General features: G+C 39.9%; 1 protein-coding gene and 1 pseudogene across 1 annotated transcript in view; one reads left to right on the top strand and one right to left on the bottom strand.

Annotated features, from left to right (window-relative positions):
* Nucleotides 1-2955: 2955 nt before the first annotated feature.
* TMEM236 (transmembrane protein 236) overlaps nt 2956-25621 on the top strand; it is a 36286-nt gene continuing 13620 nt past the window's right edge. The window contains exons 1-3 of the mRNA XM_044228242.1: nt 2956-3372; nt 16237-16309; nt 20418-20559. Coding sequence (XP_044084177.1) covers nt 3116-3372; nt 16237-16309; nt 20418-20559 — 472 coding nt within the window. The 5' untranslated portion in view covers nt 2956-3115. The remainder of the gene's footprint in view (nt 3373-16236; nt 16310-20417; nt 20560-25621) is intronic.
* On the bottom strand, nt 6746-6871 carry LOC122892742 (annotated as a pseudogene).

Raw genomic sequence — 25621 nt, forward strand, 5'->3', positions numbered from 1 at the left:
CTTTGGCCCCTGCCGTAAACATATTCCTTTCTTATACTCAAGCCCTTTTGGTTGCCAAGACCGAAGAGCCCATTTTGTAAGCCTTTTGGTTGCCTCTCGCTATTATCTCTGTTCCAATCTTCTCACTCTCTGCATTGGCTTCTGTGCTAACTCTTCTGTCCCCTCACCACTTGGCTTCCATTCATTCCATCCTTCACTCAGCAAATAAGTGCTGAGTGTCCCAACATGCCGGGGTGGGGGGGTGCCCACACGTAGAGTTTGGGTCACTTTAATCCGGACTCCAGATCATGGCCTCCTGCAATTCCACTTACCAAATTCTCCCTGTGTTTCTTGATTCAGATTTCTAAGCTGGAGCATGTGGTCCAGTTTACAGAGGGACATTCTGTGAACCAGGGCCTGTTCATCCAGATGTGGCTGGAGAGGGGTGTGGAGTACTGTGCCCGGGAGAGCCCTTCACAGCCCTGACATGCCCAGCTCAGTCCATCAGTGTTCTCAGGTCTTACCAGTGCATTGGTGACATATCCCTAACTGGGACATAAGTGAGGAAGAACTGTGTCTCTTACCACGATCTGCTCATAGAAAATGTTCATAAGCTATGCTAACACAGGGGCTCTTTTGTTTACAGGAGGTAGGCTTATTGTGGGTAGCAAGCGAGCATCACAACCTCCTTCCTGTTCAGAAACGACTAGTTATCAGAGCTTTCCGTGCCGTAGAGAATTCCGGGTCCTATCTCGCGAACTCTGTCTTTGAAGGTAAAGGTGAAGAGAGATTAGAAACTGGAAGGAAGGGTGCCTGGGTGGCTCAGTGGGTTAAGCCTCTGCCTTCGGCTCAGGTTGTGATCCCAGGGTTCTGGGATAGAGATCCACATCGGGCTCTCTGCTCAGCAGGGAGCCTGCTTTCCCCTCTCTCTCTGCCTGCCTCTCTGCCTACTTGTGATCTCTCTCTCTGTGTCAAATAAATAAATAAAATCTTAAATAAATTTTAAAAAACTGGAGGGAAATTAGATGTGAGAAATATAAAACGAGTGCCATTTTTAAATTCCCACACATGGAAATAAAAAAATAAAATGAGTATTTAAAATGGAATTAAAGACCTAGCCCAGAGTCCTTTTACTTGGTTCCAGGCAATTTTATTCAACAATTGTCTTCAAATGCCCAGGTCACAATTCCTATTAATACACAAAATTTCTAGAAGAAATCATAACACAACATGACTCAAGACAGAGGGCTAGGAGGTTAGAGTCTAGTTTGTATCCAGTTTCTCTTAAATATAAAGTTTTGTCAGGGATGACATGGAGAATCAGTGACAATTATATGGTATTAAAAATAGTTGGTGACAAAAATGGTTTTTCTACCCTGTCCTCTCATGTTCTCGGTACCAGTCCTCCAGCTCTCTTCATTTGTTTGAGAGGACTTCCGCAAAACATCAGCAGATTGCAAGTTCAAGTTCAAATAAAATAGCTAGCTTGAGGAAGCGGCTGGCTGACTGTGTTGCAGTGGGCGGGCAGGAGGAGGCAATCCTCAGAGCTGCTACGAGAATCCTAGGGGCACCAGGGAGCCAGGCGGCGCAGGGCCCCTTCTGCAAAGGGCCTGCCTGGGGAGAGAGGAACCCAGAGAAATAATGGCGCGCCTCAGGCTGCCGGGAGGCACAGGGGAAGCCATCGAAGGAAGCCAGTGTGTGGAAGGGATCAGAATCAGTGCTCCCCTCAGCACTCTTGCTTCATCCGTTGCAGCCAAGGCGCTCCCCGCTGCCCAGGCGGCTCTGGGGCTCCCCCCTGGCTTCCCCACCTCCAGGTTAACACCGCTCCTGTCCGTCCTGCACACCAGCACTCACCACCCTTTCCAAATGATCAAGGAAGTGGCTCTTCTGTCCAGAAAACATTGCTTTATCGCTGCCTGCCTCACACACACACACACACACACACACACACACCACACCACCCCACCCCGCCCCCACACCCAGATCCTTCATGGAACATTGACATTCTGACCCCAGCCACGTCTTCTGACATCACCTGTCCTTACTTCCTGCCACGGGACACCAGACTCTCATAACCGCTCTAGCCTCCGGGCTTTTTTTGTGTGTGTCTGGAATGTTACCGACACCCCAAAACCTGCCATCTGTCCTCCTCATCTTTCCCTCCCCTTCCCACAGCCCGAAGAGGAAGTTCTCCTCTGTGTTACCATAGCACTTGGGCTGTACTTCTGACCTCAGTGATTTTTCTCGTTCCCAGGTGTGTTTTGTCTGTTGGACTTTGTGCATCTTTAGGGCAGAAATCTGTCCATTCACCTTCACACTCCAGCACCTAGCAAAGGTGAAGTGCTCATTTGTAGGTGCTCCCAAGTAGTTTTTGAAAGAAGGCTATTCATGGAGACGGTTGTTGTCTTTTAAATATTTGATATGCTTTCAGACGAGATATGGACAGCTCTCAAGACGCCAATCCTAAAAACAGGTTTCCAACACCTGTCGGTTCCCTCACCAGCAAAATAAAAATATTGATCTTGTTACATAACAATTAATGTGCAAGAACAGATAGTTCAGGTACCAGGAAGAAATCTGGTTAGGAGGCTGACAATGTGAATCCAAACTCCCTTTTCGAACACTTTGAAGAAAAACAAGGGGTACTTTTCCTTGATGAGGACACCGGTTTTGGGGTATCTCTTTTTGCCTGGATTTGCTTAGATAAAAAAATCGAGGATCGCATTATAGTTCTTCTTCTCCTTTAACTCTAAAACTGTATGATTCTGATGGTTCCACTTAACAAATGTTAAGTATTCCATAATTTTTGTGTTGTGCTCAAGTTGGCAATCCAAGCTCCACTGAAAGACCTGCTTTTTACCAGCGCTGCAAAGCATATTCAGAAATCCATTTGACTTTGAATAATGGACGTGCAAACACATTAAGTCATCATCTGCACCGCTGTTCTGTTTCTTTAAGAGACCTCGCTCAGCAAGTTGGAAGATCATTGAACCATAGGAGGGTCAATAAAAGAATAAAAAGTCACTGATTAGTGATTTCAGGACAAGGAACTGGATCCTCGCTCAGTATCAGTGTCCATACGCCACTCACAACCGAAGGGGGAGTGTTTGACCATCAGCAACTAGCCCTTCTCAGGATGGCTTCTGGAAGACTCATCAAGCTCCTGATTTTTGAGCTTCTTGAGTTTGTTGCTTTCGCCACTCCCACGCTGGTGATCGTGGAACAGTTTGCCACTGCCTATCAAAAGAAAGCGGGTAGCCTCGGAAAAACGCATTATTGGCTGATCGTTTCCTGTTCCATTGCCTATGTGGCTTCTGTGACTCTACTGGTATGGGTTCCCGTTAAAGTTCTCTTATACAAGAAGCATCGCCTTTACAAAAAAATTAAAGGATGGTGAGTAAAATGGTTCTAAAGCAGGGAATCTCTGTGATGCTTTCAAAGACACTGTCTCAGGTACTACAGGTAAGGATGTTCGTGTAGCACAAATGTCCATAACGTACGCGTGTTATGATCAGTGAAGAGGAATTAGCACCGCTTCTATAGATATGTTGATAATATGGTATCTTCCTTTAAAAAAAAATAGGGACATTTTTCCTGACTGATAGCAACACATTAATGTGTTCCTAAGTTTGCGGTTAGCATGAGTCCATGATATACAAATGTTGGACCTAATTCCTCTGTACACTGAACTGCATAAAGTTATCACAGTGAATTTATAGAAATCATAATTGAGAGATTATAATGTAGAATTTTACTTTTGTATGAAACAGAGTAATGTCTATTTAGAAATATTTATATTGCGTTGTTTTGCAGGTCTAAAGAAATCATCCTTTGACCCTTAATCAACTGAGATTTTTAAGGAACTGGTCTCTTTACTTAGATTTTTAAAAAAATAATATTTTACTATGTCAGTAAATCCTTTTCCCCTGGTGTGTGTCTGGTGGGGGGGGACTGCCACAGTAACATTATAGAAATGTTTTAAATAAATTAAGATCTAATGTTGGTTCAACAGTAATTTGATGACTGTATCACCTGTATCAATTAAGATTTTACTCATCTGAGATTTCTTTGTTTTCTTTGCTTAGTTAAACCTTCTTTCATACTGATATTTTATTTATTTATTTTAAAGATTTTGTTTATTTATTTGACAGAGAGCGGGAGAACACAGCAGGGGCAGGGGTAGGCTGAGGGAAAAGCAGGCGCCTCTGCTGAGCAGGGAGTCTGTGCCAGCTTGATCCCAGGACCCTGAGATCATGACCTGAGCCGAAGGCAGAGGCTTAACTGACTGAGTTACCCAGGGGCCCTAATACTGATCTTTTATTTTAAAGCCAAACAACATCGACATATTTGAAAGCAAGCCCCTGGGAATTTTAACAAGGGCAGAAATGTAAAAATCATAGAGACAACCATCTAATTGTATTGGGAGGGTGCAGAAGGGGAGGACTAACGTGTTGAGTTCGCAAGGGATCTCTGGGTGCCAATTGTAGATGTGGGACTTTCATTTCCCTGAGGGCAAATATGTTAAAGTGTTTCTGGAAATAAACCATTTGGTTGACACTGCGGTCATCAGTGGGGTTTAGGGATTTTCCAAACCTTGACCCAAAGTTTCAGAATTACCTATGGAGCAGGTTTGGAGCTGAGCTGGGTCCTTTACTTCTTATACCACCTAGGAGTAACTTTGACTGTCCAGGACTCCTGGCTGGGCTGGGAGTTTTGAGGGAAGGATGGACTATCCAAATGACTCTAGAAACCATTGGTTTACTCTAGCCCAGAAAGGGACTGCTTGATTTTTGTTTTGTTTCGTTTTTTTATATTGACTCAAATCCCCAGGACTGTAGGTTCTCAGTATCATTCAGGCAGCAAACCTTCCATATCAATTACCATCATCATCATTAAGTTATAAGTGCTTCTTTACTCATCACGTATGTGCTGAGAGATTTACATGTAAATTTCATTTCCTTCTATACTACCTTATAAGTAGATATTTTCCTGAGTTTATCATCATTATTCCCAAGAGGAAATTTATGATTAGAGAGGTTATGCAACTTCCCTGGTCATTTAACTAGTGAGTGAGAGGACCAGACTTTGGACCACCATCCATCTGACTCCGTAATCACTACTTCTTTTTTTTTCTTTTTTTTTTTTTTAAGATTTTTTTTTTTTAATTTATTTGAGAGAGAGAAGAGAGAATGAGAGAGAGAGAGAGCATGAGAGGAGAGGGGTCAGAGGGAGAAGCAGACTTCCTGCCAAGCAGGGAGCCCAGTGCAGGACTCGATCCTGAGACTTCGGGATCATGACATAAGCGGAGGGCAGTGGCTTAAGCAATTGAGTCACCCAGACGACCTATGATCAGTACTTCTAACCACTCTCCTAACTGTGTCTTTGAATGACAAGGTCCCAGTCTGCTGGGGTAAGTTGAGGGTAAGGAAGAGAGTAGCTTTACATTTCTACTCCCCAGTACACATTTTGCTTTACAAATCTGGTCCACGTACTTTCCTTGTGCTAATGAGTCTTGGGCTGTGTCACAGTTACACTTTCCATGAATTCTTTGGGGAAATACTTCTCTGGTCTTTCATTTTCTTTGTAGGTGTGGCTGGGCACAGGTGTTCTAAACAGGTATACGATAGGTTATTTAGTTTTACTGCAACTATGAAACTATTTCCTCATGGCCTCTTTTGTGAACACTGTCATATTGCTACCTCTTACGGGCATAGAAGAGAAAAGTTACCTAGCTTTATCCTAGAAACTTTACACATTCTGTACTATTAAATAAAAGTTTTACGACAGCCAGGTGGGGTATGTGCTAGTATTCTCATTTTAAAGATAAAGAAATAGAAACTCTAAGTGATAGACTTTGTCAGGTTAAAAAATTTGTAAGTGATGGAGCTGGGATTTATAAGCCCAGATTGGCCTAAATCTGTGCTCTTTCCTTTATCTTGTGTAACTTCTCCTTTATTTTTTTTTTCTGTCTTTGAATGCTAAGTGTATTTCAAAATCAACACAACTCTTTTGGTGTCATTAAGATATAGTACATCCAAAGATGTGTATTTGGATATTATATATGATTCTCAAACTTGTGTATATGGGTATTTTAATATATGTAGTCAGGCAGAGTGTTTATCCTAATTGCTAGATAAAGATGATGCAAAAATAATTGGTATTATAGAAGGTAGGAATTGAAATAATGACTATTGAAGAATGCTTAAATAGTTATTTACACAAAATCTTATAGGTCCTTAGTATTTACAGATAGATGGCTGTCCTATTTAAGAATGTCCCTGTAGGTTCACAATGCCATTATTAGCCCCATGAAGCTGGTATTCAGGAGAGAATGAGGAATGTGCCCTGGCCATATAGCTGAGAGGAACAGACCTGAGTTCAAATCTCAGCTTTTTTTTTTTCTTAAGATTTTATTTATTTATTTGACAGACAGAGAGACAACGAGACCAGGAACACAAGCAGGGGGAGAGGGAGAGGGAGAGGGAGAAGCAGGTTTCCCACCAATCAGGAAGCCTGATGTGGGGCTCAATCCCAGGACATTGAGATCATGACCTGAGCCAAAGGCAGATGCTTAACAATGAGCCATCCAGGTGCCCCAAATCTCAGCTTTGACATTGACTGTGAAAATTTGTGTGAGTTATTTAAGTCCTTTGAATCTTAATTTTCTCATGAGCATAATAGGGACAACTGAGCTTTTTCATTTGAAGTCCTATTTTAAGAAACTGAATAGGATTAGGCATATAAAATCCCAAGCATAATGCCTGGCACGTAGTACGTATTCTATAAATATTATTGTTATTACCTCAGGCTGAATTTAGTATTTCCATTTAATTAGCAATAATCGCATCTCAGATAAACCTCATTGACTATGATATTGCCCCTGCACAAAGCTAGTGTTTCCATTTAAAACATGATCTTGTTTAGGGGCACCTGGGTGGCTTCGTTGGGTATGTGTCTAACTCTTGATTTCGGCTCAGATCATGATCTCAGGGTTGTGAGACTGAGCCCAGTGTTGGGCTTTGTGCTGAGCATGGAGCCTGCTTCAGGTTCTCTCTTTCTCCCTCTGCCCCTTCCCACCCCATGCACTCTCTCTCTCTAATTTAAAATAACAAAATGAATAAACAAATAAATAAACAAAAATGTGATCTTGTTTAATCCCCAGAATAGCTCTGAAAAGTGGTAAAAGTGATTTAAAAAATAGTGATGATGAAGAAAATTATATGCTATAAGTGATATTCTTCAAATTTGGAAAATCTTGTAGGTCTCTTTCATCCTTTGAGGAAAAATGATGGTCCATATAGTGATATCATGAATATCTTATAAAGTATTTGGCACTTATACAGTGCTTCTATGTTTTGTTTTTTCACTTGACCTGCATGCCAGTGTTGCGAAGTTGACCGAGTAGATATAATTCCTATTTTGTAAGGGAGGAAACAATGCCAGGGATCTTAAGACATCCACACTAAATCAACAGTAGAGTCTGAACTTTAATCCAGTGCTCTTTCCTTTACTCTTGTGAAACACTTCCTTATTCTCTTTAGAATGAGTGTTCCTTTTTCAGGATGCCTGTCATAATTCATAATAGACTAGGGAAATTGTTTGAGGAATGAGGAAAAGCTGTTTATGTACACACCAAATTGTATATCCCAGTAAATAAGAGAAATCCTTTCCTGGGATGTCAGCGAATGTGTGAAACCATTGAGCTACAAAGCTGGTCTGCAACTGGAGCATATCTCAGTGGAGAGGGTACCTGGGGAAAGGATAATAACGGAGGACTCGTGGGGATTCCCAGAATGCCTTGGGACCCAGGGATGCATTTCAGGAATTCTCTCAGTCTGTCAGAGTACAATTACCTTGGATCATGACATGTCATGAATTCCGGGAGGTGCCATGTTTGAAACATGCCAACATTTTGGACTGCATTTTACCTTGCTTAAGTCCTTAACCTATCAGACATGATTTGCTGTTGATTTGTTTAAGACAGTGGTAGTAATAGTGGTAGTAATAGTAGTTATAGTCGTAGCAAAATAAGAGAATTACTTATTGAAAGCTGCTCAGTTGGAGCACTATGTACCAAGCATAGTGGTAAACGCCTATATTATCTTAGTTAATTCTCTGACCTTTTTATGTAAGAACACTTAGAGTGTTCTTCTTACAAGTGAGGAAATTGGGGCACAGAAATTATAAGACCACATAGCCAGTGAGCTGTGGAACCAAAACTGACCACAGGGTGGTCTGACTCCAGAGCCTGGTCTCTTGAGGACCTTACTACCTTACTACTTTAAGTAAGGACCTACTTCTTACTACCTTCCTACCACAGTGGCACACACAAGTCATGTGCACCGTGGTAGTAACACCTGGGCGCTGCTGGACAGGCTGGACGAATGGAAGGAAGTAGAGCTTGCTCTTTTCAGACCTGGGAGGCCATCAGTAAGTTACCATGAACTAAGCACTGGTGCTTCGTTTACTTCTTCGCAGAGCACTCCTCCTTTTTTCAGTGGGTCTGTCCATTTTCTGTTCATTAGCAATAATTGTGTGACATTTGACTATAGGCTTTTTCTTCCTTGCCCCACCATATCCAGTCAATTGGGAATATACTTACTTTTGCTTTTCTCTCCCACCTTTTGAAATAAGTTACCAGATTCCATTAATTCTTCCTCTTTGATCTCTCTTGCACCACCTCTTTGTTCTCCATGACTGTTACCCTCACCCCAGTTAGGCAGTAACTTCGAGGGCCATCATACAATGGACATAGTTCCCCAAATTTACCTATGTTCAAATCCAGTATCAGTATTTGTCTCGGTTGTTTTGTTCAAGGAAGCATGAAGAACACTTTATTAACTAATGCTGGGACTCATAAACTTCACCAGCTGGTGTCCTTGTCCTTTGCTTCTTCTCCCCACCATCCCCCTCCTTTACAGTCTTTGTTCACAGAATAAAAATCTCCTTTAAAAGTGTTTTCTGCATATATCTGTTGATGGACATCTAGGTTCTTTCCATAGTTTGGCTATTGTGGACATTGCTGCTATAAACGTTCGGGTGCATGTGCCCCTTTGGATCACTACGTTTGTATCTTTAGGGTAAATGCCCAGTAGTGTAATTGCTGGGTCATAGGGTAGTTCTATGCAGCCATCAAAAGAAATGAAATCTTGCCATTTGCAACGACGTGGATGGAACTAGAGGGTATCATGCTTAGTGAAATAAGTCAATCGGAGAAAGGCAATTGGAGATCACATGATCTCCCTGATATGAGGAAGTGGAGATGCAAATTGGGGGTTTGGGGGTGTAGGAGGAGAATAAATGAAACAAGATGGGATCTTAATCTCACAAAACAAACTGAGGGTTGCTGGGGGGAGGGGGGTCAGAAGAGGTGGGTGGGGTTATGGACATTGGGGAGGGTATGTGCTATGGTGAGTGCTGTGAAGTGTGTAAACCTGGCGATTCACAGACCTGTACCCCTGGGGATGAAAATACATTATATGTTTATTAAAAAATAATAATAATAATAAAAATTTAAAAATGTTTTCTGCACACCATTCCTGCCCCTTAAAAATGGAATCTCCCCCTTGCTTGTACAGTGGTATTGATATTATACCACCGAATCCTAAAGCTAGAAGGCACCTTAGAGTTCTACCACACTATTTCTCACAATACAGATAGGCAATGGACGTCTGATTTCAAGGGGAATTCACTAGTTCTTGTGTCTCTAATTCTGAGGATGGCCTTCCTTATTTCTATATAAGAAAATAAAAATCTGCCACCATGAAAGTTCCTCCCCATCTTCTTTGTAGACTTCATGTCCTCTACCCCCCTTGATATGCCAGTAAATTTGGCCATGGCCAGGAGCTCTACCCAATTCCTACGCCTGATTATCTAGATTCCCCACCCCCTTTCTTTTTAAGTAGACTCCATGTCTAGCTGGAGCCCAGTGTGGGGCATGAACTCATGACCTTGAGATCAAGACCTGAGCTGAGGTCAAGAGTTGGATGCTTAACGGACTGAGTCACCCAAATGCACCCCATAATTTCCCCTTTTTATTGCTTTGCAAGTGTTCTCATTGGCTCATAATATAAACTCCCCCTTATATGATGATGATTCCCAAAATTGTGTCTCCAGGGTTGACTTTCCTCTGAGTGACTTCAGAGGAAAATGTGTATATTAAAGTTTTTCAAATATTTGAAGGTACCTACCTCACTCTGCCATCGCAAGCACACCCCATGGCTGGCTGCTAAGTCTTCTGTGGGGTACAGGTTTTATCAGGTGTCCTTGCTCTGTCATTTCTGGACCTTTTGCCCTTTTGGATATTTCCTTGAGATGATAGCTGACTTGTTAATGTTCAGATGATCTCATTGATACTCTGATATCCTATGGATTCAGCCGTCAACTTCAGCTATTGGTGTGATGTATTGACTTCAACTACAACTGTGTCACATTCATCACTGAGGGTGTGACTTTTTGAAAAACTGACTTTTATTGCAGTTACCTTTTCTTGTGCTTAGGCAACTTCCAGGAACCTGTAAGTGCCATACAGTCAGTGTGTCTTACGTGGTTTTTCATGCCAGGAACAGTGTAGTTCACATATTTAACAATAGTTTAGACAAATGGGTGAATGGATGAGTGCAGAACTCGGCTTGTAGTATGAGCTCCCTGGGATTAGTGTCAAGGAGGAGGGAAGTTAATGGAAGATTGTGGGGAGTCTTGAAAGACAAGGAAGGGAACTTGGACTTGAAGAGCTAGGTGATAGAGAATGTGTGTGAGTTTCTGAGCATCGAGTGGTTCCCCCCATTATTATCTGACCTGCACTTTGTCCATGAAAAATCTCAGGGCCAGAATTCTTGCTGCACAAATAGGAATCATTAACTCATCATGGCTGAGCTCAGTCAGGTCTTTCTTCATAGGGCTACTCCTGGGGGAGGGAGGGGTCCTTCTTTCTAATTTATTCCAGATACCCCCAGAGCTCTACTGGTAGTGCCCTAGCTCATCCTTCCACCTGGAACTTACACCTGGTCCACGAGTCCTTCTCCTCAGCTGTTCTGTTCTCTGGTTACAGCCTTGCACTAGTCTTAGCACAAGTACACTTTCAAAGATGTGTCTGTGGGATTTCCAACATACATTTCATTGTGTGAATTTCCTAGGATAGCTGTTACAGAGTACCACAAGCTTGGGAGTGTAAACAATAGAAATTCACAGTCCCCTAATTCTGGAGGCTAGAAATCTGAGGCCAAGGTGTTAGTTGTTCCTCCTGAGGGCTGTGAAGGAGAATCTGTTCCAGGCCTCCCAGATTCTGGTGGTTTACTGGCACTCTTCAGCATTAGCATACTGACGCACCACCCTGATCTTTGCCTTCATCATCACATGGTGTTCTCCCTGTGTCTCCTCACATGGTCTTCCCTCTGTGTATGTCTGTCTCCAGATTTTCCCTTTCTATAAGGACACCAGTCATGTTGGATTAGGGCCCATGCTGATGACCTCATTTTAACTTGCTACCTCTGGAAAGATACTATTTCCAATATAGTCACATTCTGAGGTACTAGGGGTTGGGACTTCAACATGTGCCGGCCTATGATAGTCTGCCCTCTGCCCTGTCCAAAATTCATCTTCTTCTCACATGCAAAAGAAACTCATTGAAACTGAGAAGGGCAAATTTCACTAAATTTTGAGGCTTGAGAATAATCCCCTGTGGCTGGACACTGTGTCCTCTGGGCCTATCAGACTGGAGGCTCCCTGCTTGTCCTGGCTTCGGGGTCTGAGGAGGAAAAACCTCTGGGCCACTGGTGGCAGTGGTAGCCTCTCAGGCCTCTGAAGCACTGTCAGAGTCATTCTTCCCTTTTCTTGAAAGATAGTACACGTTCACAGCCAAATAGCTCTAGCAGCCCACTTCCTGCCTCTTGGATCCCAGAAGGCTCACAGCTTTCCTTCCTTTTTGTCCCATCTCTGTCCCATTTTAGTCCCAGCTGGCAGTGGCAGCATTTCTGCTGAGACAGGTGATTGGATTGACAGGCCACACCCTTAGTATCCTCTCTAGAACATCCTCTTTCATTTTTTAAAAAGATTTTATTTATTTGAGAGAGAGAGAGAACATGAGCGTGGGAGTGGGGCATGAAGGGGCAGGGGCAGAGGGAGAAGCGGACTCTGTGCTGAGCAGGGAGCCCGATGTGGAACTCGATCCCAGGACCCCAGGATCATGACCTGAGCCAGAGCCAAACACTTACCCCACTAGCCACCCAGGCGCCCCTCTTATTTTTTACACCATGGATAGACAGAAATTTCCAAATCTTCAAGTTCCAGCTCCTTAACAGTTATTATTTCTTAAATTTCTCTCTCCCCTCTTGAATTTTGCTCTAAGCAGCAAGGAGACACCTGGCAGTGTCTTCAGGACTTGGCTTAGAAATCTCAGCTAAGTATCTGAGTTCATCAGCTGTGAAGTTCTACTCCATACCCCGCAGAACACAGGTCCTCCAAGTGTTCTGCTACTTTATAGAAAGGATCATCTTCCCTCCAGTTTCCAGTAACACTATCCTGAGTGCTGCCTGAGTCTTCACCAGGAACACCTGAACTTTCATATTTGTAGTATTTCTGTTCATGACAATGTGTGTCTACCAGTTCTGGAGGCTGGAGGTCTTGGGTCAAGGTCGGTTGGTTCCTTCTGAGGGCTGGTGGTTCACATTCACTCTGGTGTACTTGGCCAAGCATCATCTGGCTAAATTTAGCCTTCATCTGCTGTCTCCTTGTGTCTTCATATAATCTTCCTTCTGTACATTCTCCTAATTTTCCCTTTTTATAAGGACACTGGTCATGTTGGATTAGGCATTGCCCTAATAACCTCATTTTAACTTCTTACCTCTAGAAAGACCCTGTTGCCAAATAAGATTACATGGTAAGGTGCCATGAGCTGGAACTTCAACATATCTTTTGGGGAGGAGGCACAGAATTTAACCCACAACGCTTATTCATAAATTATTAACATATGTTGGCAATCAAGATTTTAAAATACAAGTTATCATTATTTCTGGTTACACAAAACACAGAACTTGGATTGGGAACAGGTTACATTGTTATTTTCACTAACCTCTAATTGAAAGCTATGATTTCTTTCCATTTTGAACGTTGGTAACAAATCAAAGTAGTATTACCAGAACCTGTAATTTCATTACATAGGTCTTTTCATATCACATAGGTCTTTTCATATTACAGCTGTTGGAGATACTTCATCAAATGGGTTATGAATGATATCAGTTTCCACTAGATCTTGAGTACTCCAAAGGAAATCAGAAGACAATGTGGTGAAAAAATATATAAATAAATAAAAATTTAAAAAGTAATGAATACTGTTTTTCTGAAAATAAATAAATTGGAAAAAAAAAGAAGACAATGTTCATAGATAGGCACATATATTACTATATCAAAATTGTAAAAGAATTTGGATAACTGTATTTCAACATAATTGCTTGTTTTTTTTTAAAATTATGTTTTATGAAAGGCCCATAGGTTTTACCAGATTCTCAGAAGTTTCACTGTACAAAAATTGTTCAAAAACATTGTGCTAGCCAGTAGAGAGAATGTAGTGAAACCACTCAGATAAGTTTCCTGCGTCCATGGAACTTAGTTTGGGTGACTGGCAAAGAGGAGGAATGTGTAAAACGGTACACAAGAAATAATCAGCAGAATTTCAGATGGCCGTAGGGCTGTAAATGTATATAATTCTGTGTCAGACGTGGAAGATCTGGGAGTAGAGAGCTGCTGGCAAAAGGAGAGCAAGTGTACAACGTGAAGGTGGGGTGAGTTTGCTGTGATGAGGAAATAACTAGAAGGCCAGTACTGGAGTTAAGAGGTTTTTGGGAGAGAAGATCATTCTAAATGAGAAAGACAGTGGGAGAAAGAAGAGAAACCACAACATATAGAACATGTAGGCTAGAGTAATAGGTTTCAATTTTATTCTAATGATGTTACTTGTGCATTGGTGATTTTTAAAAATATGCAAAATGCACAAGTGTATGTATTTTATGAAAAATACACAACATAAAACTTACCATCCTAATCGTTTTTAAGTGTACAGATCAGTGGCCTTAAGTGCATTCACACTGTGTCCAGACCAGATGAAAAGAGCTCTTTTCATCTTGCAAAACTGAAATTTTGTCTCCACCAAACACTAACTCTCCATTCACCCCACCCCCCATCATTGGAGAATTTTTGGTAGGGCAGTGATAATCATGTTTTACATTTTAGAAATAGAACTGCTCTATGGAGACAATGTTGCTAGGCAAGAGTAGAAGCACTAACAGGAAATTGGTTAGGAAGTCAGATGAGATATGATCGCCCATGACCTGCAGTGTTAGCAAAGGATAGTTTGAAAAAGTGTTTTCAGTACATATACTCGATGTAAAGCAGACAGCATTTGATGATCATTGGAACAGGTATGGGGAAGGATGTGGAGTCTTTTTCAGGCATGTTAAATCTGGATTGCCTACTAGACATCCAAGTGGAGGTACCAATAGTATTGGTCATACAAGCCCAGAACTCGGGCGTATTTACATTTATATAATACTGATACTGATTTTTTTGAAAAAAGACATTTAGAGATCATAAGAGATAAACCATAACTTCAAGTGAAAACATTTGGGTATTTCTTACTCAAACCAAAAAAATCATATATATATATATCGCAATGTATATGATATTTTATATATATACATATACACACACATACATATATACATATATATACAATATTTGGAAGGTATGGGTAAGTAGCTGTTATTTGAAACCATGGGATTGGCTTAGGTAATTGAGGGAGAAAATATAGATAAGGAGGAGGAGTGGGAGTAATACCTGGGACATTCTTATCTATTTTTGAATACAAGCTGAGTAGAAAGCTCTAGCTAGCCTTAGAGAACCAGGTGCTGCAGGAACCTAGATCTGGGCTCAGAAAAGGAGGCAAAGCTACCCCTTAAAAACGCCATTGTACCTCTCTGGTTTTAGCAGGTCATACTGGGTCTGGTTGGGAGAGGGGTGTATCCCGCCCCCTAATTTATGTCTATACCTAGAAGGCGAGATAGACAGTAGCCTGGTAGTACCAAGGGGAAAACCTTAGTTTATTTGAAAGAGTTCAACACTTTTTTTGTATTTAGAAACACGTTATCATATAAATGTAATTTTTTAAATGTGTAATTAGTGAAATATGTATTTAAGGAAAGGAGGTATTTCATGAAACAAAAGCTTTGAGTATACTTTGTCTTCCCAAAAATTAATCATGCTAAGTGTATTATTTTAATTCTTTCTGTTGTAAGATATTTTATGTATTATATATGTATTATATCACAATAACAATTTGATTAATTGAATATTGTAATGTTTAAGAAGGGGTCCAAAAACAAGTTTGGAAAATTATGTGTTTTTTATATATCCTATATATGTATATATACACACATACATATGTGATTTTATATATATGTGATATATAAAAATTTTTATTTTTGTGTATATATATTAAAATGTGATATATGTGATACATAAAATCACATATATAAAATCACACAATATTTCACTATATATATATATATAATTTTTTTCAAGTAAGAAATATCTAAATGTTTTCACTTGAAGTCATTCTTGGTATATATTCTCTAAATGTCTTTTTGAAAAATCAACTTTAGACAATAGGGTATAATATAACTTAAGAAAGTCATGTTCAGGATGCCTGGGTGGCTCAGTCAGTTAAGCTGCTGCTTTGGCTCAGGCCATGATCCCAGGCTCCTGGGATCTAGTCTCGCATCGGGCTCCTTGCTCCACAGGGAGCCGGTTTCTTACTCCGCCTCTGCCTGCCACTCTGCCTGCTTGTGTGTGCGCTCTCTCTCTCTCTCTCTGACAAATAAGTTAATAAATAAAATCTTGAAAAAAAAAAAAAAGAAAGTCATGTTCTTTTTTTCAGTTGGTCACAAGAGCCAGAACTCCTGGGCAAGATTCCAAATAATAATGAAATATTGAATGTCTCTCATCTTGTACGGAGATGCTCTTAGAAGTCCATGGTTTGCTACTTATTTGGAAATCTCTCACCCCTTTGTTCTAGAAAATATTCCGGTTTTTGCATGTGTTGCCCTTTGCCATACTCAAACATTTGGGAAATGGAAATAGGGAAGCAGTAGTTTCTTAGAAAAACTAGAGATGAATGGAACAGGAACTGCTAAATTAGCAGAATGGAACAGGAACTGTTGATCTTGTACATTATTGCTTTTGCTTATTTTTTTTCTCCTTTGCTAGGAGACCTGTTATGATGATGTGTGTTATACTCACCACACTTCCCAGCTTCAGCTTTTCTATCGCAGTGACCGAGGTATGGGATTTTTATTTCTTCTGCTGCAAGATTTTGAGATTTTAAAATTTCCTATGTTACTGGAATTCGATAGAACAGTGTGCCCCAAAATTTTCTTAAAACTTTATTTTATCCAATTTTCTTCCAAGTTGCAATGTATATATTTAAAGTACTAAGAACATTGTTACCTCTGTGATTGTGAAGGAAGGTCTAGCAGCCAATTAAAAAAATACCTTCTGTGTTTGTGCATGAGAGACAGGAATGGTAATTTCAAAATAATTTTTGAAAAAAGTAAGGAATTTGAAAGTAGATTTGTATTTATTTCTTTTAACTAGATGTCTTTTGAGTGTCCTCAGTTCTAAACAATATCCAAAGAACATCCACTCACATTCTAAGACCTTTGATAATACATCTATTGGCAAAGCATTTGCACATGACATATATTTGAAAATAAACTTTATGTTTTGACTAAATGCAGCTTCAAAAGGACTCTAATAGATGAGCATCTACAAGACAGGAATATTATAGGCAGAACTCGCAGGTTGTGAGAATTTTATTGTCTAAAAAAGGTTCAAAGAAGAATGCCCTATTAACCTTATTAATTTGCATGATGCTGTGAAATATATAATTTTCACTTCCCCAAAGTGAGTAACTTAAATTACTTTATATTCCACAGATGAAATACATTGAGTAGGTACTGGGATAGAACACTCAGGAAATTTGATGGAATCTCTGGCATTCAGTAATTATTTATTGATAGTAGAGAGAGAAATAAACAGACAATCAGAATAGTTATGATAGGCTTTATGAGAGAAGGGAGTACTAGGTAGTGTATGATATCATGAGAAATAGATGATTGTTGGATGTGTCCTAGATGCTACATTAGGACAAAATACAAATGTATTAGAAAAACTTCTGAAGGCTGCACTTGATGCACATATTGTCCATCAAACAACAATATGTGTGTATTTGTATCTAGATTTATCTTTTTTCCCTCTCTCCTCCCCAAAGACTTTGTAAAGCTCATGAGAGGTCCCCAAGACCTTTAAAAATTCAGTTTACAACATTTTAAGCAACGCTATTATCATAAAGTGATGGTAGATTTGTAGTCTGATTGTCCTTCTTTTCTATTACGTCCTTATCCACTGTTACACATTTTTTTCCTCCTTTCCTTTCATTTTTCACTCAAGTAAAGACACAAACAGAAATGTGTACAAAACAGTATTAGTGAAATACTACAGAGCAAAAACCTGTGTAAACACTACTCAGGTCAAAAAATAAAATTTTGCCAGCTCCCTTGATTTTTTGCAATGACAACCTTTTCCCTCCTCCTTCAAGGTAACTTCTACCTTAACTTCTAATACCATAGGTTGGTTTGTCTGGTTTTGAATCTTTCATAAGAGAAATACAATTATATATATGTATATAATTGTATGTATATACATACATATATATATGTATGTATATATATATACATACATATAATCCATCTATCCATCTATCTATTTATCTACCTAGTGTATGTCTGGTTTCTCTTATTCAAAAGTGTGATTCATTCAGGTTTTTGTATACAACTGTATTCCATTCATTTTCATTCTGTAGAGTAGTTCATATTATGAATATATTAACAGCTTACATTTCTGCTTTCGATGCCCACCTTCAGATGTGTCTGGTTTGGGTTATTAAAGATAACACTGCTGTGAACATCTTTGAATATGTCTATTGATGCACATATGCAAGAATTTCAGCTGGTGAAGTATGCAGGAGTATAATTGATGGGTCATAATATAACGTAATAAAACAATAAAAAAATAAAAAAGACAAAAAAAATTCAAATGTTTAACTAGCAGCAAGTGCCAGGTTTCCAAAGAGATTCTACTAATTTAGACTTAGCACTGGTGGAGAACAAGCATACCTGTTGATCCACAGCCTCGCTAGCCTTACCTCCTAAGTCTTCTAGCCATCCCAGTGTGTATATTCTTGAATCTCATTGCAGTTTTATGTTGCATTTCATTAATAATGAAACTGAGCATTTTTTTAAGATTTTATTTATTTGACGGAGAGAGAGATCACAAGTAGGCAGAGGGGCAGGCAGAGAGAGAGGGAGAAGCAGGCTCTCTGCTGAGCAGAGAGCCCGACTCAGGGGTTGATCCCAGGACCCTGAGATCATGACCTGAGCTGAAGGCAGAAGCTTAACCCACTGAGCCACCCAGGCGTCCCAAAACTGAGTATTTTCTTATCTTACCAATTTTTCCCCCTATTGTGTTACTTATCTTTTTGGAATTGACTCAGAAGTTACTTATATATTCAGGTTTCAAGCCCTTTGTTGATTACATATGTTGCAAATATATTCACACTTTGTGACTTAATACTCGTCATGCCATTTTTGGACGAAGAGTTCTTCATTTAAAAACAGTGCAATTTGTCGGTTTCTTTTTGTCACGAATAGTAATTTTGGTAGCTTGAAAAGATTTTGTCATACTGTGAATCTGAATCTCAAAGACCTGAAGATATCCTCCAATATATTTTGGAGCCTGTATTGTTTTACATTCTCTTTTAGATTCACAGTCCATTTGAAACTAATTTTTGTATGTGTTGTGCAGTAGAGAGTGCATTTTCCCCCAATTAATGTCTAATGGACTGAGCACTATTTATAAAAAATTCTGTCTTTCCATGTTTCTCTGCAGTGCTACTTTTACAAATCAAGTGTATGTATGTACACGTCTATTTCAAGTCTTCTGTTTTGTCCACTGTCTGCTTTTATATACCTCTGCCCACACTACATTGTTACAATTCTTCTAGGTTTATAATAGCTCTTTATACCCCAAAGAGTAAATCTTTATGTCTTTTTCATCTAAATGTCTTGCCTTCTGTATTTCTATATGAATTTTAGTGTCTGCTTGTCATTTTCTGCAAAGTCTTTGGATTTTAGTTGAGGTTGCATTGAATGGTATCATTGTTTAAAATCCCATTTTCTCTTTATTGGTATTTAGAAATAATTTATCCACTTTGGGGAGATTTTCCCCATGTACAATTATGTACTCTATGAATAAAGATATATATTTCTTTTCTTTCCAATACTTAGCATGTTTATTTCATTCTCTAGCCTCATTACACTGGCTAGGACCTCTAGTACAATGTTGAATAGGACTAGTCATGGTGGCACCTTGGTCTTCTTCCTGATCTCAGAGGGAAAACTCTCAACATATCACCACTAATATGATGTTTGCCACAGTCTTATGTGTGTTTGTGTTTGTGTGTGTGTGTGTATCTTAATCAGATGAAAGAAGTGTCCCAAAACCTGGTTGGGTTTAACCTGGGCTCTCCCTTCTTAGAAGACCCTGAACTCCATCCAATATCTATCGCCCTCATTCTTTGACCTAAGGACTCCCAAAGGCTCTGCTTAGCAGTAGAGAGGGAAGAAAATTGCCCATCCCACTGTTACCAGGAGCCTGCTGTAGTATTTTCTCATGTGTTTACCAACCTCAATCTTGAACTGAAAGCTCTCCCACTGATAGGAATCTTTGTTACATCTTTACAAATTGTTCAAAAGCTTATGGGGTTGCCTAGAGACTATGGACTCCCAGAAACAAACAGGAGAGTTTTTAGAAGGGAGGGGAGTTGGGGATGGGTGAGCCTGGTGATGGGTATTAAGGGGGGCATGGATTGCATGAAGCACTGGATGTTATATGCAAACAATGAATCTTGGAACACGACATGAAAACTAATGATGTGGGGCGCCTGGGTGGCTCAGTTGGTTATGCAACTGCCCTTGGCTCAGGTCATGATCCTGGAGTCCGGGATTGAGTCCCATATCGGGCTCCCTGCTTAGCAGGGAGTCTGCTTCTCCCTCTGACCTCTCCCCTCTCATGCTCTCTCTCTCAAATAAATAAGTAAAATCTTAAAAAACAAAAAACAAAACAAAACTAATGATGTACTATATGGTGACTAATATAACGCATTTTTTTTAAAAAAAGCTTACCAGGTTGAATACCTGAAAAGCTGGAAATTAAGCTTCTAATATTTTAGTAAATGTCTTTATAATTTAGTGCTGCTTTCAGACTATTAAAAGAATTTTAAACAAAGAAAGCACAAAATGTAATCCTTCTAAATGGTTTTCTGAAAACAGGTTCAAAAAAATAGTAGTGCTTCGACGAATAGCCTTCCTGAGAAGTTACCTGACCTGCCTGTTTCTCTGGTTCTGACTTCCTTGATTGTGGTTGATATTATTGAAAAACTCAGGATATATCCTCTTACAGGACGGCTAAAGAGTAAGTATGCTTTTAAATATAAATGTTTTTAAAAGTTTGACAAATTGGGGCACCTGGGTGGCTCAGTGGATTAAGGCTCTGCCTTCAGCTCAGGTCATGATCTCAGGGTCCTGGGATGGAGCCCTGCATCTGGCTCTCTGCTCAGCAGGGAGCCTGCTTCCCCCCCACCCTCTACCTACTTGTGATCACTCCCTCTCTGTCAAATAAATAAATAAATAAATAAAATCTTTAAAAAAATAGTTTGACAGATTGTTCACCTCTTTCTGTCCCTCTGTTATTTGCTGACATGTTTAATGATATTCTTTCTTACAGTTAATATTATAGTTAGAAGATCAGAAATGAAAATATCTAAATATAATTATTTTAACCTACTTTGATCACTAGACAGTTTTTCTTCTTTGTATTTTGGTAGTACTGATAAATGAATAAACTTACCAAATATTTAATACCAAAAGCTTTAATGTTTACTCTAGCAAGAAAATTTTCTAAGTAAATTGCTATAGATTTGTGTTTTCTAGAAACTCTTAAAACCTTAAGTTTAGATAAATAAATAGTTCTGGATACCTTTGATACAGAAATTAATGGGACTGCTGCAGTTATATCCTAGAGAATTATGTGTTTTTAATTGTGGATTGTCAAAAAGCTAAAGATCACACTAACAAAACCAAGATACACCACAAATATTCCTCCAAAGGGATCAGTCAAAACTAAATTTAGGTTGGCCTTAAAAAAAAAAGATATTTTGCTAATTATTGTGTTTAGTCTTAAATTTTCTCAACTTTCATTTAATTTCATGTCATGGTATTTGTGTTTAATTTATATTAAGTATATGCTGTTGTTCTTGCATGGCTAAGATTTTATATTTGAGGTGGGTAGATTTTTGTCTAATCACTTCCTGGTGGGGTGGAGGGGTTAAATGGAGTGAGTCACTAGGAGAACGCTGAAGAGCAGTAGGGATGACTACTACAGCCAGGAAGGAAAAGACCAGAGAGTCATTTATGGATCATGAGCCACACTCTTCCAGTCACTCTTACTCCTCCAATTGAAAAATAAAACTGAGCTGGGAGGCCACCAGGAAATCTGAGACTCTGAGCTTCATGTTTTGTACTCCGTCCTCAAGTGGGAGATGACGGTCATTATGTTTAACATAATGCAGGGGACAAAGTCCGTAAGATGGTAGCCAGTGGCCATCTTTTGAGGGAAGAGTATCCTTGAGTTACATCTGCCCTCCAGAGCCAGGTGTCTTTGTCTCAGACCCAGGAGATTCGGGAATTACCACGTCCTTTGCTACTTGCCTAGACTCTTTCTTGATGCAAACCTATTTTGAAGTTGGATTGCTTTTAATAATGCTGTACCTTCCATGTATGGGGACATTTTGTTTAAGTTTTTTTTTTAATTAAATTTATTTTCAGCATAACAGTATTCATTATTTTTGCACCACACCCAGTGCTCCATGCAATCCGTGCCCTCTCTAATATCCACCACCTGGTACCCCGACCTCCACCCCCCACCACTTCAAACCCCTCAGATTGATTTTCAGAGTCCATAGTCTCTCATGGTTCACCTCCCCTTCCAATTTACCCAAATTCCCTACTCCTCTCTAATGCCCCTTGTCCTCCATGCTATTTGTTATGCTCCACAAATAAGTGAAACCATATGATAATTGACTCTCTCTGCTTGACTGATTTCACTCAGCATAATCTCCTCCAGTCCCGTCCATGTTGCTACAAAAGTTGGGTATTCGTCCTTTCTGATGGAGGCATAATACTCCATAGTGTATATGGACCACATCTTCCTTATCCATTCGTCCGTTGAAGGGTATCTTGGTTCTTTCCATAGTTTGGCTTCATCAAATCTATCTGTTTAAGTTTTTAGTGAAAGTTCTCTTCCTAAAAAATGTACATGTATGTTTTGGGGAATGAATTATCAGTATCTTATATTTTAAGTGATGAGTTGGATTATCAAAGGGGAATTTTCCCCATATCCAGCAATGACAATGATACTGAGAATTGAAAAAAAAAAAAAAAAGAAGTCAGTCTTGGAGACAAGACTGGAGAACATCTTGCACAACTGCACAAAAACCTTCTTCTTGAGCTCTTCTCTGCCCAAACTTGGGGAGGTTTATGTCTGGTTTAATAGCTCTACCATTTAATGAAGTCATGCTTTAAAAAAACTAGCATTCACTCAAAATACCTTTGCAAATATTAATATATGTTAATTTAATTTTTTGCAAGCTTTTGAACATGCACACTAATAAAATGGATTACGTGAATTCTGAATTTATGGTGTATTCTCATTCTCTGGAATTTAATACATAAATTCATAAACATGTAGGTTGTAATGCATAAATTTGAACATAAGCCAGTATGCTAAAAATATGCTGTCATTGCATGTGGTAATTCAGAATCCAAGAGGTAGAGAAGGGGGTGATAAATAAGCTTAAGAAATATTTGGCTTCCTTTAGAAAATGTTGAGAAATGGAATACATTCTGTTCTGTGCTCTCTCCAGAGTTTGAAAGGCCTGCCCATCTATCAGCTTGTAGCAGTTATGACCTTATATTTGATGAAACTCAGGTAATCTATAGTGCTTGATTTCTGGACACTTTCGTGCCATCTCAACCATCTCAATTCTAAGCTAGCAAAGCTTGATCCTTGTGTAGCTTTCCCTCTCCTATAATTTTAAATAAAAGTTCTTCTATATAAAAAAAATACGCTAATGCTTAAAGCCGTCTTCACTGGACCAGGGAATCCTTTCTGCTAACTTTCCATTACTCGCTGAAATATTTCAACCTCACGCGGTCACTGTGTCCTAACAGCCAAACACATCATCTCACATATCCTGAGCCTCACACAGGAATATTTTCTGGCACACATAGCTCTGAGACACAGCTCTCTCTCAGATGTATGTCATACCTAATAACGTCATGTCCCCATCATGAGAACAAGTAATAATTGGGACACAATATATAGACTAAATATCCCCAGCTCTTACTAGTATGTGGGTATAGGTGAGCTCACTTTGATATTTCTGTTTGAATTTTGCTAGCCCAGTTCCAACCAGTGAATGACGGGACCCCCATCCCTCTCCCTCTTCCATATTGTTCCCTCTCTCGTCTTTTAAGCCAGACCCAACTTGAGTCTTCTGTGATCTCATTTCTTGGTCCAGATTGCTCAATATTCCATTGCTCCAGCTTTTTTTTTTTTTTTTCGGTCATTGTTCTCACGCACCAAAAAACCTGGCATGCTCTTTTCCCACCACTCTTGATTGACTCTGCTCGAAATGCTTATACTGTTGTTACTTGCCTCTGGGATATTGTTTGATGTTCTGCTAGTGCTTTAGACTGACTGCCTTTCTTCTGACAGTTGGAATACTGACTTCACTTCACCAAGATCTACTTGTTAAGAGAGGTCCCAAGCAGAGCAATAGATTTACATTTGGGAACATAAACTTTTTTTTTGCCCAGAATGTCTATGTACCAACAGATTGGCTGGGATTCAACAAGTTCAAATGATGGCCATTCCACTCCACTGGAAATCACCATTTTCCTCCTATCACTAGATCTTGTTGTTGATTCTTTTTTTTTTTTTTTTAAAGATTTTATTTATTTATTTGAGAGAGAGAGACAGTGAGAGAGAGCATGAGCGAGGAGAAGGTCAGAGAGCGAAGCAGACTCCCCATGGAGCTGGGAGCCCGATGTGGGACTCGATCCCGGGACTCCAGGATCACGCCCTGAGCCGAAGGCAGTCGTCCAACCAACTGAGCCACCCAGGCGTCCCTTGTTGTTGATTCTGATAGAGCCAGACTCCTTCTCTTGAGGTAGTCCCCCCTCTCCCCTACCATCAAGGGATCTCAGAGTTTCTCCTTACATTGTCTGAACCCCAAATCATGGCCACCATTAGATTCCTCCTGCCCCATGTAGATTTCTTTTTTTTTTTTTTTAAAGATTTTATTTATTTATTTATTTGACAGAGAGAGATCACAAGCAGGCAGAGAGGCAGGCAGAGAGAGAGGAGGAAGCAGGCTCCCTGCTGAGCAGAGAGCCCAATGCGGGCCTCGATCCCAGGACCCTGAGATCATGACCTGAGCCGAAGGCAGCGGCTTAACCCACTGAGCCACCCAGGTGCCCCCCATGTAGATTTCTTAACCTCCATAAAAACCAGGGAGGCAACCAGACCCACAAAGAAGTCCATGGTTAGGAGGCAAATTTTCAGTTCTACCTACAAGGACTCACTTAAATACCTTAAGCCTAGCTCAGGTACCACGTTGCAAGTGATAGAATAGAGTATAATAGTTAAAGTACTGTGGGGTGACATATGAAGTAAGACTTTGTTTAATCTAGGGTGTTGGAGGTCAAAAAAATCCAAAGGGAATATCTGGGATCTGTAGGAGTTGAGGCAGGTATGATGAAGCAAGCTTTCTACATGGAAGGAAGATTGGGCCTCAAGAAATCCAAGTATACATTAATTAATGGGCAAAAGTAACCATTTGGATTTCATACTATGAATGGAAAAACATATTGCTGGAATGGAAGTTGCCTTCTTAAAACCAACTTTTGTTTGTTTCTCAACTAGTGAATGGGGAAACCTACCAAGTTGCTTTGTAGGGGGGGTGTAGGCAGAAGGGGGAGGCTTAACTGGCATTACTGGTTGCTGCAATTCCTACTTGAACCAAATCAATGCAACATTTGCTGTTTAGGAGTTGGTATTTTATGTAAGATTTCATTTGGGGAGAAAAAAAACCCAGATTCTTCTGCTGTCTGGAAACTAACCCAGGACCCCATTTAGAATGACAGCCTATGACTTTCTCTAACGCAGTAGCATAACTTGAGTGTCCAATTCTGTACCTCTCCAGCCCATGGCTTGCTGGAATCATGGCCCTTCACCACCAAAGGACAAAGTGTATTCTCATCTGAGCTGTTGCTCTGGGCTGTGATATAACACAGTACAACACAACACAACACACTAAAATGCACTACAATACCAGGCTCATCCCGGTAGAGCACACGCAGGTTTTGAGGAATATAAACACATATAAAATCAAATACATTTTTTAACATTCCAT

The sequence above is a fragment of the Neovison vison genome, chromosome 12 (genome assembly GCF_020171115.1).
Source record: "Neovison vison isolate M4711 chromosome 12, ASM_NN_V1, whole genome shotgun sequence".
In the NCBI taxonomy this organism is placed as follows: Eukaryota; Metazoa; Chordata; class Mammalia; order Carnivora; family Mustelidae; genus Neogale; species Neogale vison.